At 36.8% G+C, this 17,998-nt stretch overlaps 1 protein-coding gene across 9 annotated transcripts in view; it reads right to left on the bottom strand.

Moving 5' to 3' along the window:
* GRIA4 (glutamate ionotropic receptor AMPA type subunit 4) overlaps positions 1-17,998 on the bottom strand; it is a 237,461-nt gene that overhangs the window by 94,344 nt on the left and 125,119 nt on the right. For all 9 annotated transcript variants that reach the window (XM_088140859.1, XM_088140858.1, XM_088140855.1 and 6 more), the window contains exon 4: positions 9,918-10,102. In XM_088140859.1, the coding sequence (XP_087996985.1) occupies positions 9,918-10,102 (185 nt within the window). The remainder of the gene's footprint in view (positions 1-9,917; positions 10,103-17,998) is intronic.

Here is a 17,998-nt window from a genome sequence, read left to right as displayed (position 1 = left end):
ATTTGGGAGGGAGAGATGCTCTTTATAAAACTTTGCCTTATGGAAATAACACAAATACAAATTTGCACAACAGTTTTTTTAAAAATCTGCTTTTTAATAGGATCAGTTTAGTTTAGTAAGATGTTATTCAAATCCACATTAAGGGATCAAATGCTCGTGCATCATAGATCTCAACATTAATTTCTACTTACGTTTTTCAATGCAAAATGAGTGAATAATATTTCCATTATGCCTGTGCAAATGTAGATGAAGTGAAAGGTCACCTGAGTAATTGCTGATAATTCTGCGTGTAGATAAATGGAGGCAGAAGGGTATGAGTTAATTAATTTATAGCTGTTAACAAGTTATTTATGGAATTGATTTACAAAGAAATAAGTATTCTGAAGAATCAGAAGGCCACGTTCTAGGAGAACAGATTTACAGGACAATTAAATCCAGTTTGATTCCTACAAGCAAATGAGCTTTTGAAATGGATCTGAAAAAAGTGATTTTCTGCCAGGAAATTGGGAAATTGAATAGCAGATGAGCATAACTTCAGGCAGGGTTGAGTAGCTGAGAATGCATCTTCTTAAACATGTAACAGAATTGCTAAAAATTGAGAAATGGCTTTTTTGTGTGTGCTGAAATCAGCACCTGGGTTGAATAAGCAAGCATGAATTGCACTGACATGAAGGTTCTAATTTTTCTGAATGCAATTGCATCTTTTCAAAGAAACTGCCCTTTTAAGTGTTTTTTTTTTTTTCCAGGGAGATACAAAAACCATTGCTTGGGGAAACTGGAACAAAACAGACTGTCCTAAAGCACTGGATCAATGAACCCTATTACTATGCTGTATTACAGGGCAATGAAAAAGCCAGTGCAGTTGCTTTGTTTAGCAACAGGATGACATTCAACTACTAGGACTGGCTCTAGAAATATTGCTGCCTGAAGTGTATAGCAGCAATATGCAACTGAGCTTAAAGTGTTTCAAGCCTAATGTATAGTCTGAAGCTGGCGAAGCCAGGACTAAGGAGTCTGAGACCACACAAGGCTGTTAGAAAAATACTGTGCAGATGCTCTCAAAATCAAGGCTAAGACCCAAGCAGTAAAATGTCAGTTGCCAAGTAAGGTTGGAGAAACTGATATAGGGTTTAAATCCCAGAGCTGACATTTACACTGGTGAGATTTTGCAGTAGATGATCTTCATTGTTGGAAGAGCTTTTTTCACACCTTCAGTAAAAGCAACTTATTTGTGTGAGCTTCGTCCTTGGATCTTCTGCAGCTAAACTCAGGAGTGTGTGTTTGCATTCCTAGAGAGAGATTTATTGTCACGCTCAGGGTGAAGCTCTAACAGCAAGAACAGTTACTCCTTACTCTCTATCCCAAGGGAGGAGAAAACACATTCAGGATTCTGCATTAAAATCATGGTGATTGGCCCTCTTGTAAATTCATGAGTACCCAACAGCTGTAGTAGGTCTCCAGTGCTGAGTAAGTGCCTGACATATAGAATGGCCATTTCAAATATTCTCAGCTCAGAAAATTTCCCTGTGTCCTGGACTTAACATTAACTTAACATTAATTAACATTAACATTAACTCAAAATAAGGAAACGGTTTCAATACAAAATTGTTGCCAAAAAAGGATGTAACTTTTCCAGTCCGTTATTGAGTGTTGCTGTGCTAATAAGCTTTCATGCTGTCAAATGCAAAAACTATTGCTTTGTTTAGCAAGCTTTGCAGGAAAGTTACCAAATGCAAAAGCTGAGCACTGTGCATGTGCTTTAAAGATAGTGTTAGTATGCTACTGAGTTTTGCAAGCAAGTTGCCACATGAAATTTTTTTTCCTTCCAATTTTCTAGTCCTTATAGGCATTTTTCAACAAAGGCACATTCCCCCTCTCCCCAGTATTAAAGCATGAATAATAAGCGAGCTAATAAGAGCAATTTATAACAGCAAAGCTCTTAAAAGATAAAATGGATGTAGACAGAGGGTTGCAAAAGCAGAGTTTACCAAAATTAGTGGTGCAGTTCTTGGGATGGGTAAAATCTTTAAGATTTCCTAAGATCTTTTAATGTATAACTTTGGTAATAGACTTGAGAAAAAGGAACTTTTCTGGAGTGAAAAAGAAACAGTTACCAAATAGAGAAGTTTGGGATTGGCTTAGTAGTCTATATCAGTGTTCTCAACCTTGACAACTGTAAGATGGGTAGACTTCAGCTCCCAGCATGGTGGCTGGGACCCATCTTCTCAACCCATCTTACAGGTGCTAGGGTTGAGAAACACTAGTCTCCATTCTTTCTTTAGAATCATAGAGTTGGAAACTATCTTCGGGGTCAGCTAATCCAACCCCCTCCTCAGTCCAGGATCAGGTTCTGGACAGATGGCTATCCAGCCTATACCATTTCAGAGGCAACATATTTCATTTCTTGACAGCTCTTACTACCAAGAAATTCATCCTGATATCTAACCCGAATCTACTTCCTGTAATTTCAACCCACCAATTTTGCCCCTGTCCTGCAGGATGACTGAGAATAAAACCATTCCTTTCTCTACATGACCACATTTCCATCTCTATATCCAGATAGGCAGTGAAGGCACAGTGATATAACAAATTCAAATAATGTTGTGAAATTCAGTCAACAATTTAAGCAACACTGTATTCAGGCCATAACAAATTGTGTTTGGCAGTTAGCTAGGAAAAGTCTGAATTCACCAATAAACTATAGCTAAACTAAACAATCATGCTTTATTATTACAGGTAGTCCTCGCTTAACAATCACAATAGGGACCGTAAAATTGGTCATTAAGCAGGGTGGTCATTAAGTGAGGCACCACATGATCAGACCCGATTTTACCTCCATTTTTATGATGGTTGTTAAGTGAATCATGTTGTTAAGTGAATCCAGTTTCCCCAATGGATGTTTTTTGCCAGAATTCACTTAAAGACCATGTGATTCACTTAACAACCACAGTGATTTGCTTAACAACCATTGTAAAAAAAGGTTGCAAATCACGATCACATGACCATGGGGGGTGGTATGATGGTTTGGTCATAAGTGCAAGTATAGGTTGTAAAGTTTTTTTCCAAGGTCGTCGTAACTTCAAACCATCATTAAATGAATGGTCGTTAAGCAAGGACTACCTGTACAAAATCTGTGTGATCATCATTCACTAAGTAGTCAAACACTATATAAATCAATGGCTGAACAATTTTATGAGCATACTTTTTAAAAAATATTTTCTTACCCTCTCAAAATCTGGAGAGTGTCTATTTCTTTTTTATTTGTCTAGATCCATGTTATAACATTTATGACTCACAACACATTAAGGCAAATACATACTAATATTAAAAAAAATAAAAAAAATAAAGAATTGTTTTCCACACTGACATAATATTTGTGTCTGCATTATAGAGACAATTTCTTCTCCATAAAAATACTCTATAATGGTTTTCCAGTTTATTCACACCTTCACTAACTTTGAAGGCAATTAAGGCATAATCGCCTTCAAAGCATAATTTTTTTGAAAAAAGAAAACCAGCATCCCTTTTCGTTGAAATCTCCAGCTCACAGCCTATTTTTAATGACATAAAGAACACGACGTCTTGTTTAAAAAGTAGCGGTATAATAAAATATCTGGCAATACCACTAGGTGGCACTCCTTTGCTGCAATTCACAACTGGTACAATAAAGTTTGCCTTCAGATCTTTAACAAAAAATGAAATTCACATATCCAATTCTTTTTAATCGACACAGACTTTGCCAATCAATGAGTATGGGATACATGTTATTTATGACCTTGGGAATTAATTTAAGGATTTCTAAATGAAGCATGAATACTAGCACGCTGCATGTACCTCATGATTGGTGGGACGTAGGCAACACTGTTGACTTGAAAAGTCAATTCTCAATTAGAGATTAGTGGCATGATTTAAAATTGGATTTCCCTTGCACCTGTTTTATATTGACCAAAATATGCCCACGCTTGCCTTATAGGGAATGTTGCATGTGGTAGAAGGAAGGGCTGAGGTTGGTAACCAGTCTATACCTTCTCCATCTTACTAAAACATGTTATGCGAAAGTCTTGATTGACCATAATGTCACACATCTGGTGGCATCATGGCATATGGAAGATAGCAACTTGGTGAGGTGTCCATGGGGTATAAAGAAGTCAAGATGGCAGTCATGATGGTATGATGGATGTTCTATCCATTTTTTATGTGTGTTGTACATTAAAACCTACTCTGCTGATGGGTAAGATGTATAAATGGTAAAGAACATGAACAAAAGAAATGAGAAAAATAAAAATAAATACATGGTGAAACTAAGAGAAAGAGGAATAGAACTGAATGAAATTAGCCTGACCTTGTGAAATGATGCTGGTGCAGGTAAGGTGTATATTCAGTTATGAATGAGAGGACTAAAATGCATGCCAGAAATAGGGGATGGGCAAAATCCAGCAATTGTTCCAAAGAACTTGGGAATGTTCTGTTTCCGTTCCATATCATAGTGAGTCCTCTCTGAACCTCAGTGGTCTGGAAATGGTTTGGTCTGATAAGAAGACATGCACATAAGAGAATAATTTCTGCAAACAATGAGGAAGACAGAAAAATTCTCTGTAATGTGTAGATAGAAAAAGATTGTAGTCAGAGCAAATAACGATTCATACTAAAAGAGAAAGAGAAAATGCAGAGCAATTTTGATGGGAAAAATCTGTTTTGGAAATGGGTGAAAAGGACAAAAGCAGAAGAGTGATTGGGATTAAAAATAAAACTGACAAAATGATTTATGATGAACCTGAAGAAAGGACATGCTGGATGGAGAATTTTAGGGATCTCCATGGGAATGACCACGGTATATCAAAGAATGGAACTGAAATGAATACTATCAGTGTTGGTGTCGAAAAAGAATGGATGAAAAAGGATTCACAAATGCTGTGAGAATATTGAAAAATGGTAAGGCTGCAAGTCCAGATGATGCAACTGGAGAAATGTTAAAAATATGATGAATATGGTTCACTTAGGAAGTGACCGAGTGACTTATTTAACATGTGTGTGAGGACTGCATCTGTGGCTGATAACTGCCATTAATTCCCAAACAAAGAGAAAAGTAGCAAGAGTGAGGAATTAATCTGTTAAATGTGTTTGGCAGTATTTTGAGGGAAAGGGCATAAGAAGGGTCAGTGACCAAAATTTGAGAAGAGCAGAGTGGCTTTGTGCCAGGTGGGGCTGAACAGGTGAGATGTTGCTGTTCAGCAGGTCAGTGAGAAATGTACGAATGTGAGAAAGGAAGATAATTGTGTGTCTGTTGATTTGGAGAAAGTGTATGATGAAGTGGATAGGACTGAATTACAGGATGATTTGTGTGAATATGGAGTTGCTGAATATGGTAAGAATAGTAGCAATGGACGCAAAACATTCAGACAAGTCCAGTTTACATATCAAATGGCAATGTATGAAGGGGTTTATGGAGGCAAGGATGGCTTGCAAGGATGGTACAACATAGTGAATGGTTTGGTATAAACTAAATGTAGCTGTATTTCCTTATATATTTCCTTATCTCATGGCTTACTTCCTTTCGATTATTATGTCTTATTCCCTTTCTATATTTTGCATAACATTGCTGACCATGAAAGGGAATTGTGTGATGGACATGTATGGATGCTGAGTGAGATGAAGTCTGCACTTGGAGCCTGATCTGTTTGTTTGCTTAAAAGTAATTTAGATACTACCTTTCAATCAGGATTTCTGGACCTTATCATTTATGACTAGGAGATTAGGGATTTCTGACTAAGGTTGCACAAAGTATCTTACATTCAAAACATTTCAAGCTCAAAATAATTTATTTTTGTGTTTAAAACAATGATTTCTAATTCAAATCAGATGGTTTTGACTACTCTAGACATGCCTTCATTTCAAACTCAAATGTGCAACACTTCCAGAACAGATGGAATAATCAAGAAACAGAAGGTTTTGAGACTGACAACTCAAATTTAAAAGATTTTGTACACCCTCTTTCTGACTCATTCTAACAAGCAAGCAATTCACAGGTATGTTTAAAGTAATGTACAGGCATATACTGTATGTAACTACAGGTAGTCCTCACTTAAGAACCACAGTTGGGACCAGCAACTCTGTCGCTAAGCAACATGGTTGTTAAGTGAGACATCATATGACTGCAATGGACTCACAACCTCACTTCCATTGTTAAGTGAATGATCCACAATCGTTAAGCGAGACATCATGTGACTGCAACTTGCAATTTTACTGCTGACTTCTCCATTGACTCTGCTTGTCGGAAGTCAGCTGTGAAGTGCACAAATGGCTGTCATGTGACTGCAGGACGCTGCAACGGTTGTAAGTGCAAGGACCGGTCATAAAGTTACTTTTTCAGTGCTGTTGTAACTTTGAACGGCAGTCATTAAGTGTAGACTACTTCTACTCAGAAGCTTAGGATAACTAATGTGCACTTGCAGAGGTCTACATTTTGCTTGGCCCTGCAAGTGCTTCATCCCCCTCTTGCAAATGATGATGAAAATAATTTCTGTGATTTAGAGGAATTACAGAGCAACTGGGCTTAGGGAAGGAATCATCCTGCTATGCTCAGCTTCAGAGATTGCCTTCTGTAAGCCAGAGAGGAAGAATGGACAATTAAGCTACCTGACTCACCAGCATCCAAATATATTTCAGATATTTTTTTTTCCTCTGGCTCTAGAAGACAAGGATAGGACTGCCCATTCTGGTGGTGGCTTAATCCTGCATTCTGTCTCTTGATATGTATAAGAGCTGTCTTGAAAAGAAAGTGATGACTACAAAGCTATTCCAATTATATTCAATAAAAATGCAATAAAAATGTCTTACTGGCCTTCTTAATTTACTTACAGGAATAAAAAGGTATTGTAAATCCCCCAAATGTTTCATATGAAATCAAGCTGATAGGTTAAGAAGATACCCCAGGCTAAATGTTCCTTCCCTTCTCCCCCACCTGAGAAAGGGAATAATGCTGCAATCCTGTGTTAGCATAATTAGCCCTGCTGAGTTTGATGGTACTTACTCCTGTGTAAAAGTACTGATCAATCAAGGAAATAAATGGAGAAGCAGAACTAAAGGGCACCATCATCCATTTATTTAAGTAGGTAATAAGAGTTATATTTATCTCAGTTTGTCATATTTTAAAAACTAGTTAGAAATATCACCTTGGTTCAGTGAGTAGCTTGAAACTGTTTTATTAAATTTGCTATACTTATAAAACACAGTAACTTATTAAAAGCAGTAATTGGGGATTTGTCACAAAATGGCAAACGAGAATAAATGTGAATAAATGATGCAAACTGAGGCCAAGTGAATTCTAAGAAAATATATGTGTTGTCTGAGTCTGAATTAGCTGTGATTGCTAAGGAAATGGATTTAGGGAAGGACATAGATGAATGCTTACTGAAAATGTCAACCCAATGAAAAAGGCAATGTTAGGAATTACCAGGAAGGGACTGAAATTAAACTTGCCAGTCATAATGCTTTCATAGAAATTTATGATGCTGCATGTAGGATATCATCAGACTGTAGAGTCCTTCAGATTTAAGGGGAAATGGTGTTTCAAAGCATTGACAACTCCTTAAACTAAGCCATTCTGGTCAGAGATGCAGCTGCTTTAAGGAGTTGCTGGCATATTCTACATAATAGCCCCCATGTGCCCCAAAGCAACTTTTTCACCTTCAAAGCCCAAGTCTCAAGCCCTAGAATATCGTGCATGGTTCTAGTTGTCCTATTGCAAAAAGACTGTCATGCCAGCGCAAATTCTACATAAAATGAGCATATAATAAAGATATGGTTTGAAATTGTTTGTCCTCTTTTTCTAGACTTGAACCTGGGATCATCCAAGGATCTGCAATATATTTGGGACAAAGGGTAACTTTCTTTACACAGTGCATATTAACTTGTGGACTCACTGCCACACTGAAAATCAGTAGTTTAGATGACTTAGAAAGAGAGTCTGCCATATCTGTCAGTGGGCAATGGAAGCTCCATTTTCAGATGTATCATTTTTTTGCATACTATATGCTAAGGAAGGACTATAACCTTTAAGTCAAGTTTACATGCTTCCTTGAAACATCAGACTGAAAATACAATATGGGACTACACTGACCCTCAGCCAGACCTGTTTCAGAGGTACAGATAAGGTTAGAATCACTGTTTTCCTCCTCACTTCTCAATCCCTGTTGTATCTTCTAAATTATAAACCTAAAGGCAAGAATAGTTGCATTATCTTTTGTTATCTGCTCTGAGAGTTTTTTAGAGGAAGAGATGGATAAAAGTAATTTGAATGAATGAATGAATGAATGAATGAATGAATGAATGAACTATAGTGTTCACATGCCTTTCTCAGTGTTTGTTTTTCACAACAAACAAACAAACCATAGAGATTGTGGTATGTTGCCATTAGCATATAGAAGGTGAAGATTCATTGGCTATTGATTAATGAAAAATATTTAGGGAAAAAATGTTGCAAAGAAATAATGAAGATATAGCTAGATAGATGATACAGAGAGACAGAGATAGAAATAGATGATATAGATATATAGATACAGATATATAGATTGGTGCCTTCGAGTCAGTGTTGACTCCTGCTGACTGCCAAGACAAGTCCCTGTAGTTTTCTTGGCAAGATTTCAGAAGTGGCTTGCCCTTGCCTCCTTCCTAGGGCTGAGAGAGAGTGATTGCCCCCAGGTCACCCAGTTGGCTTTGTGTCCAAGGTAGCCCTGGAACTCACCTTCTCCTGGTTTCTAGCCTGATGACTTAACCACTACACCAAACTGGCTCTCTAATGAAGATAACAGCTTATGGGGGGAAAAATACATGCACACATATGCAAAAAAAGAGCTATGATCACTACTGAATTCTATTATAGTAGCAGTTTAGTTAGGTAATAGCCAATTTAGCATGCAAAAAAATGGAGAACAGTAAGATTGCTTGTGCATACTTAACTGTGGTGCATAAAACGTGATTGTGTTTTAGACAGACAGGCAACTGACTATTGGGTATATGTGGCTGTTCAATCAATCAATTTATCAAAATTAGGATGAGTGGAGTGAGACTATCAAGAGTGAAGACCACAAACTGCTTATTGTGTTACAGAAGAATTCCAAGTCTGCTCTGTAATTGATATAGTTAAATTGATATAGACAAGATACTGGTCAAAAGTTCTGTGGATATATGGACTGATTTAACAATCCAATAATTTTGTATTGCATATTGCAAGATGACTTCATTAGTATATCTGCCCACTACTATTTTGCAAACTTTATTGATATGGCAATCTATTCTGTAAATAAATTACTATTGCAATATAATTTACTAGAGATACTGACTTATCTTCATTGGAAGCAAATATTGGCATATTATTATTTTACCCTTCAAAGAAAAGCAAACTTGATGTGGCAATAGCAGATTCATTCCTTTAACCAGATCATTTCAAATTTATTGACAGTCTAAGATATGTGTACGTATATCTAGAAGCCTACATTTAATAAATGTTAAATGTGTGGGTGTGTGAAAGAGAAATTTATCAAGAGTTTTTGAGGGGAGGGGGAGTCCAGCTCTTCTCTCTAAAGTCTCCTTTCCTTGAAGAATTGTGTCCCTGCTTTATATGTGACCAATATTCACCTCAATTTAAGCCAATAGGTCTTCCACCATTATATTTGATTACGCCCTAGAATATGCTGCCTCTATTAATTTTCCTGGGTAAATCCAAATGCTGCTTGATAGGAATTTCACGTTGATACTCAAATGGAGGCAATGGTTGATACTAATTAGCAGATTATGTATAAAAGTGAAGATGAGGAAAATATCCTCTTGACTGACAAGAAAGAATAAAAGGCCAAGAAGAGAGTCCACTTTTGAGGCAATGCTAATGTGTTTATGGTGGCATCAAAGACGAGTATTACCTGTTCTAAGAGATTCTGAAGCCTCTCTATTTCGCAGTCTATTACGAATTTCTTTTCTTGTCTCCGGTCCAAGTCTTCTAAAAGCTGCCTGTAACTTGCATCGTTAAAATTCTCCACACATATGGCACTAACTTGCCAGCTTTTTTCTCCTGCTGTTTCCATAATAGCTTGAAGTATTGAGTAACCTGAAAGAAAAGGAAACAATACACTAAATGACGTAGTCCTTGCATTTTCTGAATCACAAGACTGTTTAATCAATATCAAATTTCTTATCACATTGATGAGGAGTTAAAATTTATAGTCATTAACTGGACTGTGGTTTCTCTTCTCTCCCCATTACACACACACACACACACACACACACAGGGGGAGAGAGAGAGAGAGAGAGAGAGAGAGAGAGCATTGTGAATTGCTTAAAGACTGTTTAGTTTATTAAATGTGCAATAATAGTTAAGTTAGGCACACCTGCTTCCCAGTTCAACTAAGCGAACTGTCACAAATGAAGACAGTTGATTTTGAATTTGAATAGGAGTGGATTAAGATCAAGGGTAGGCAATCTGGTGCCATCCAGACTATTTCACAAACCCTGCTTGCTGATGCGAACTGAAGCCCAAAATATCTGGGGGACACCAGGATGTTCAGCCTCAATTTTAAATAAAGCTTACTGCAGTATACGAATCAACATACTCATGGCTATGCAGACAAAGGTCTTCAGAAAGACTGTTGCTCAATCTCTGGATGAAATCTTTTTTCCTTATTTCTGTGCAACAGTCTGCTGCTGCAGTATTGGAAGCATGTCTCTTAAATGTACTTATTTAGTAACTACTCTGTTACTCTGATACTAGACTGGTCATAAATTAAAATCTTTGTCCAATATACAGTACAAGCATGCATTTACTTACTTACCATCTGAGGAAAAAAGGTATCATACACTGCTGCTTCTATACATCTATTCACTCACCCACCCACTTCTTCTCATGAGTAAATTCACTGAGTTCACTCTGATTTAGACCTAGGCAGGCAAGATGGCAGTCTTAAGCCTTATTGATACCTTTATCCATTCATAACATTTGCATTATCATTGTTTCACAAATTTGTGACATAGGGCAGGTGAGCGGGGTCATGAGTTCTTTTATTTCCATATATTTACTCAAAATGGATCTCCCTTAAAGGCAACAAAGGATGAGAAATAGGTAGAAAAGAGGCCAAAATGGTTGGGTTAAATTGTCACTTGCTGCCTAGGAATCTTCTGTTTAACATGAAGCCTTTCATGTTTATTTTATCTGACATAAATCCCTCGATAAAAAGAATGACTTATAATGAGTATTTCTATGCTGAAAGAAACCAGCAGGAAACTATCTGCATCATGGACAACTGGCTGCACGATAGCAGTCTTACAACACAAATGACCATTTCGTTACATTGTCAGGTAACGAAATGTCTGGAAGAAAACCACCAAGCTCAGAGGACCCCAAGGACTCCACAGTTCAACCCTGAGCTACACATATTCTCTTCTATTGGTACAAATAAATATACTGTACATCTGAAGCCTTTACTGTTTCTTAGGCTGGTGGTCAAAATATTATTGTCAGGGAGAGAGCTGCTCCTTCTAACCACATATCCAGGACACATAGATTTTACTTTCTGGTAAACTCCTTTGCCCAACTCCTGAAGACTACTTGAACACTTCCATGTTGCTTTCTTGGCAGCAGTAAAGAAGTATTCTGCCTCTACCTTCTTTGGAGATTTTTTTTTTTTAACATCTCAGAGATCTAGGAATTTTTAATTTTTAATACTTTTTAAAAATAATTTCATTTTCAAATGTTCAAGGGCTAGATCAATATTGGGTTTATAATTGATTTGTTTTCATAAAGCCTGAATGGTCAAAGCATTCCTTAACGTCTTCCTCCTTGGGTGATGCTCTTTTTTAAGTTTCTCAGATATTCTGTATTTATAAAAGGAAGCCGCTTTCACAAAGTTAGAATCTGCTGTTATGGAAGGTACAACCAATGACTGGAAACACAGAGAAACCCATCTAATGGCAAGGGCAGTTCAGCACTGACTTAGGTCATAAGCTACTCAATTTAAATTGGTGTTGGAGTGCCATATAAACTTGGTAATAATAACATAGCATAGCATAACATAACATAACATAACATAACATAACATAACATAACATAACATAACATAACATAACATAACATAACATCATTCTAATCCATTAGGATGTTATAGCACATTCTCTATCACAGAACTCATCGAGCAAAGAGATGGATAGATAACCTCTGTTCTATATTTCTATGAAACCTTCTATGAAGATGTAGGAGGTAAGGGAGATTTCTTAAGGAGTATGTTAAAGTCTGACATCTGCAGTTTATGAAGAGGTGAACAGGGGTGGAAACTATCAACATAATAGTTTACCTCACACATTTTGGATTATTAGATGAGTCTGGATTAGGAGATTAGGAGATAGGTGTTTTTAGCACCTATCATACATGAACGTAATTCTTAGTTCTGACCTAGTTTTGACCCAAGCAATTTTGTACCAGCCCAGATGGCACATATAGGTAAAACAGTATAGCCTTATTTACTGATTCCTAAGCGGATATGAACCTTAGATTACTAGTTAGTATGTATATCCTTTTCGCAAAAGTAAATTATTTAATTTAACAGGTAAAAAAAATGTTTCAGCCATCAGGATTAATTTTTAATCTGAAATCAGGTTTCTATTCTTTTTCTTCTGAGAAAGAATGAAGAATTATTTTTAATTAGTGCACAATTATTCAACTCTTTCCAAGTTGAATAGTCCTTTTTGTTATGCCTGTCTGTAATTATCTTTTCAAATCTTGCCTATGTCCTTTTCCAAATAGTATATTCTTAGCCTCATTTCCCATTCATTTCCATTTATAGCTTCCTATTTAAAAGCACATTAGGATTTTATATATGTGTACATGACTCACTTAGGCTGATAACACTGGCTGGGTTTTTGATAGCAACCCTGTCAGGCTTTGGTTAATCCTTTGCTTCAGATTTACTTGAACAGAGTAAGAATGTGACTCATAGAATAAACCAGCCTTTTGTCCAACCGAAAGGTGGAATTAACTACTAATAACAAATGTAGAGAAGCAGAATATTGAGTATTGAAATAGAGGACCCATTTGTCCTATCTTCTTAAGTTTTTGATGATATCAGTAAACAAGGATGCCCCTTCCAAGAAGCAAATTAACTGGGACTATCACAGGAAATACCTCCAAATGCCTCATATTAATTAATAAAAAGTGGTGTGGTAATGGCTACTAGCTTAGGGCTAAACAACACATATTAATTATATAGTTCACCCTGAATGCAAGCATTTCACCCTGAATGAAATTACCCGCATGGGAACCTGATCCAGACTGGTATTAGTAAGAATGGGGGACAAAGAAGCTTTAATTTTTTGCCCTACACTGTAGCCTTGATCTGGCTTGTCTCCAGAGCATTGGAAAAAAACCCCAATTTAATACTATAGAAGTTTTTCTCCCACAGTCCACAGTGCTAGAATGGGAACTTCATTTTTCATGGGGCATCCAAAGGAGAAACGATGTGGTTCACTTCAAATGTAGTCTGATGTATTTTTGCATATGTGTGCCTTTAAGTCAATCTTGATTCCTAGACAAGTCCCTGCAGTTCTACTGGCAAGATTCTCAGAAGTGATTTGCCATTGCCTTTTCCTGGGGCTGAGAGAAAGTGACTGACCCAACTCACTCAGCTGGCTGTGTGCTTAAGGCAGGACTAGAACTCATAGTCTCCTGGTTTCTAGCCTGGTGCCTTAACCACTACACCAAACTGGCTCTCCATCTGATGCTTAGAAGGCTGTGAAAAGGATTTGACACTAACCGGCTGCCATTCAGATCTTTATTAGGGCTGTGAAAATATGTGTATATCTGTGTATATCTCCTTAACTACACACATCATTTTCTAGGATCATACTGCAACTGAAAAGGACAGCTGGGAAAAGACACAACTGCTTTAAAGAGCTGCAGGCAAGTGATGTATGAGTGTCCCGGTGCTCTGAACCATCATTTTTCCTTTCAGTCCAAGGTGCTGCACAGCCATAACCTTTCTGTTATGAGATATAAGCTTGCAGTTTTTAACTTGATTAAACCCAAAATTGATCCTAGCACAAAACATTGCAAGTGTGAATTAATAATGTCATTGCTATTTTTCTGTTACAACTCAAACCTGGTCATGTCAAATTCTATTAATGATAGTCTCTGTTTTGGCATTTCAACACTGCATGGCCAATCACTGCTATTTAACATCTAGGACTATCTTTTCATAGTCACACACCTTTTATATTAAATAAAGTAAGTATGGAATAAATGTTGGATCAATGCTTGCAGATTACTCATGAAGACCTATCAATAATGTCTTTTAATGATTGCCTCACATGAACCCCTGTCTCTGGTGATTGGTATCTATAGCAGGAATTGGGAGAAATATGAAGAAGAATGAATGATGTGGAATGCAACACTTTTATACAATGGCTCTGATCCTTTCTGATTTTAGGCAGCAAATGGTAGTCCTTGGTAATTGGTTCTGAAAGACCTTTTGGCTTTCCCTGTGCAATTAATGCTTAAGATCATTAACTCTAGGCATCTGGTTCAAACCACAATGATAAAAAAAAAAAAAAAAGGCAAAATATGCCTGACAACACAAACTCCAGCCTTTGTTACTTGTATCCCAACATCATGTGGTTTATGTCACAGTAAAATTTGCTCCTTATACAGTAATCACAAATTGTGCAAGATATAGGTGTTTGTGATTTTTTCTTAAAAAAGATTTTGCATTTCATTATGGCATAACATCTTTAGAATATAAAAAGGCCCTAAATAAGTCTGATCCAGACACAGTCTGTTTGCCACAAGAGACTGACAAATACTTATACAGATGTTATAAATGATCATGGCAATAGAGCTTTTGCTGTACGCAACATGTTTCTCTTTCATATCAGGAAGGAGGCATTCTGTGTTATAAAGAGGTTCCATTTAACTACTGTGACTAATAAGGATTGACAAGGTTCATCTTACTGCTGTGAATTTTATCTAGACTTCTTATAAAGCCACTTAAGCTAGCCATTGCTACACTTAATTGTCACAATGAATTTTCTAAAATAATTATGTACTCTGTGAAGAAAGACTCCTTTCCTTGTATCAAATATACTGCTTTTTAATTTTAGCTGTCCTTCCATTTGAAGAGAGAGAGAGATAAAAAAAAAATATCCCTAGATCACATATAAATCATAAATCTATTGTGGAATCTACTGCCACAACCCAGCTCTGCCAACTCATTCAGGCTAGGGCAGAAGGGTAGTCAGTATTTTAATACTATATTCAACCTGGCAATTCAAAATATTTCCAATTCCCCCTTGCCTTTATAGTTGAGAAAAAGTAATTGTTATAGTGGCAACTGATGGACTTGAATCAGGCCTGTTTGGATTTAACAGAGAAGACTTGGATTTAGTGGAGGTGTGCCAATAACAGCTTGTGGCAACTGTAACCCACCTCCCATCAACCATACTAAGAATAAAAGCTTCCTTTGCACCATCTAAACTCTTTTTCGCTATCCATACCTCATGATTAGGATTGAACTCTAATCTGCTGCATATTCTAGCCTTTCTTCATAAGAAAAGAATCTGGAACTCTTTGATCCATGTACAAATGTGGTTGAATCACAGAATATAGGAGGTCTGCTGCAGTGTATCTTCTCATTATTGCACTGTTTAATTGCAATATTTTTCCTAATAATCCTTATAATGGAATTTGTCTTGATTGATGATTGTTTCACACACTCATGATCATAATGCCATGATTCTCATCTTGAATAGACAAAACCAATTTAAACCCCCCTTTTGCGTGTGTGTGTGTGTGTGTGTGTGTGTCAGTCTGGTGACTGCCAAGACAAATCCCTGCAATTTTTTTGGCAAGTTTTTCAGAAGTGGTTTGCCACAGTCTTCTTCCTAGGGTTGAGAGAGAGTGATTGGCCCAAGGTCATCTAACTGGCTTTGTGTCTAATGCGGGACTAGAATTTACAGTCTCTAGCCTGATGCCTTAACCACTACACCAAACTGGCTCTCAGCTTAGATCTTACTGGAGTATAAATAATGTTTTATTGGAATGTGGAATGTTTTGCTTATACTTATTCAGAGTACATAATCCACCTCTCCAGCCCTACATTGCCCACTGGTCAAGAGAAAAAACACCCCAGTAGCACCCATATATTTTATTAATTTTTATTTCTGTTGATATTTTTTAAAAAATAAGACATATGCTGCTCAGTTTGGAAGCCCTTGAGCTAAGGAGCATACTTTATGCTCAGCTGTTTGATCCTAGTGACTTCATTATGTGTAGCTTAAGAGCATGTATTTATGCATCACACATTAATATGACCAGGAATATTGCTAAGAAAACGGTATGATTGTATCCCTGTAACTATCAGGAATGAGAAGGTGTTTTTCGTTTTATTTTCATAGCGATATCTGATTATTTTTTTAAAAATTCCCTGTATTGAAATATTAATTCCAGTCACACTCAGTGATGGAATTGAACATATAACTGGTAAATATCTTTCCTACTTAAGATAATGGTACTATTCTCATCAACAGCCTACACTAGAAAGCTTCTTCAGAATAAAAATTCTAGCAATCAATTATCTTTGTTATAATTAGAATTCCAATAATCCTCAACTCAGGTATTTATTCTTGGAGCAGTTGCCTGAGCCCTGTCTCTGTGAGAATTTGTTTATTTTCAGTATTTAATTTCAGGATGCTTGATCAGCATTTGGTTGCTAAAGGGCTGGAATGATTGTACAGCCTAATTGTACAGGAGATAATATACTGAGTTTTAGCTTTTCATAATTTACATAGTTCCTATGTACAAGTAATTAAATTTATATTCTGCCAAATCTTGTGACTTGGGGCTCTTTATAATAGTAAAACAAATAATCACTGCACACCTTTTGCAGGTATCTTAACAAATTTACCTTCTATATTGTTTTGACCGGCAAAATACTTAAAAGCCTGTAACATGGAAAGTACCATCCACACACTCTGAGAATATAAGGAAATCAACTACAGACCCAAGATTTGATCCCAGACCAATGAAACAAAGGGATCCGGGGGGTGGCGGGGGAGCTAACAGCTAGCGTGATAGAACACTATAGCACACATTTCTTACTCTAACTCTGACTCTGGTGTCTAGTTCTACCACACCAGAGGAACTCATGACAGGAAAGGCTATAAAATATGAAGAGTCATAAAAGGCTTGTTTGGTTCTCAGCTAGGCATCCCTCTGCAAGGTGAGAAAAACACTAAAGAAGACACTGCATAGATATTTCAGATGTTGGTAAATACACATTGTTAAATGTATTTGATGCAATTATACTTAAGTACTTTGAAGTAAAGGGGTTGTTATATCAAGGTATCTGTTCATACATATCTCCTAAATGTGAATAGGAATAATTAAGTAATGATTAGTTAATTAATTAATTATGTGCCATCAAGTCAGTGACCATACAGACTGATCTTCTCCAGGATGATCTGTCCCCAACCTGGCCTTTCAGGTCTTCAAGAAGAGTTTAAAAGGGGAACTCATGGTGAAGTTTCTTAAAGTTATCCAAAATGGACATCTTTTAACTTCTACATCAGTGTTTCTCAACCTTGGCAACTTGAAGATGTGTGGACTTTCTCCCAGAATTCCCCAGCCAGACTTGTTGGCTGGGGAATTCTGGGAGTTGAAGTTCACACATCTTCAAGCTGCCAAAGTTGAGAAACACTGTTCTACATGATTCAGACAGACATATTAAGCAATTTACTTTATAGCCAACACGTGTTAGTTGATTGTGTAAATGCTATGCCATGGTACAATTTTTGCTTGTTTAGAAAACAGGGTCATTTTTTGCTTCAGAGAATAATTTTAAAATAAATACTGTGCATTTAAGACTGAGAGAGAAAAAATGTCCTCAGGGAGTTGAATGGATAGTTTAAAAGCTCTTAAAGATGTCTGATAACGGTTAACTTAATGGTTTAAGTAAAATAGAAACAT

The sequence above is a fragment of the Python bivittatus genome, unplaced genomic scaffold, assembly GCF_059951505.1.
Source record: "Python bivittatus isolate LINGU-HERP-01145 unplaced genomic scaffold, Pbiv_v1 ctg000340_np1212, whole genome shotgun sequence".
Taxonomy (NCBI): domain Eukaryota; kingdom Metazoa; phylum Chordata; class Lepidosauria; order Squamata; family Pythonidae; genus Python; species Python bivittatus.
Note: the sequence above shows the minus strand (reverse complement) of the source record. Positions and strands in the feature narration are given on the sequence as shown.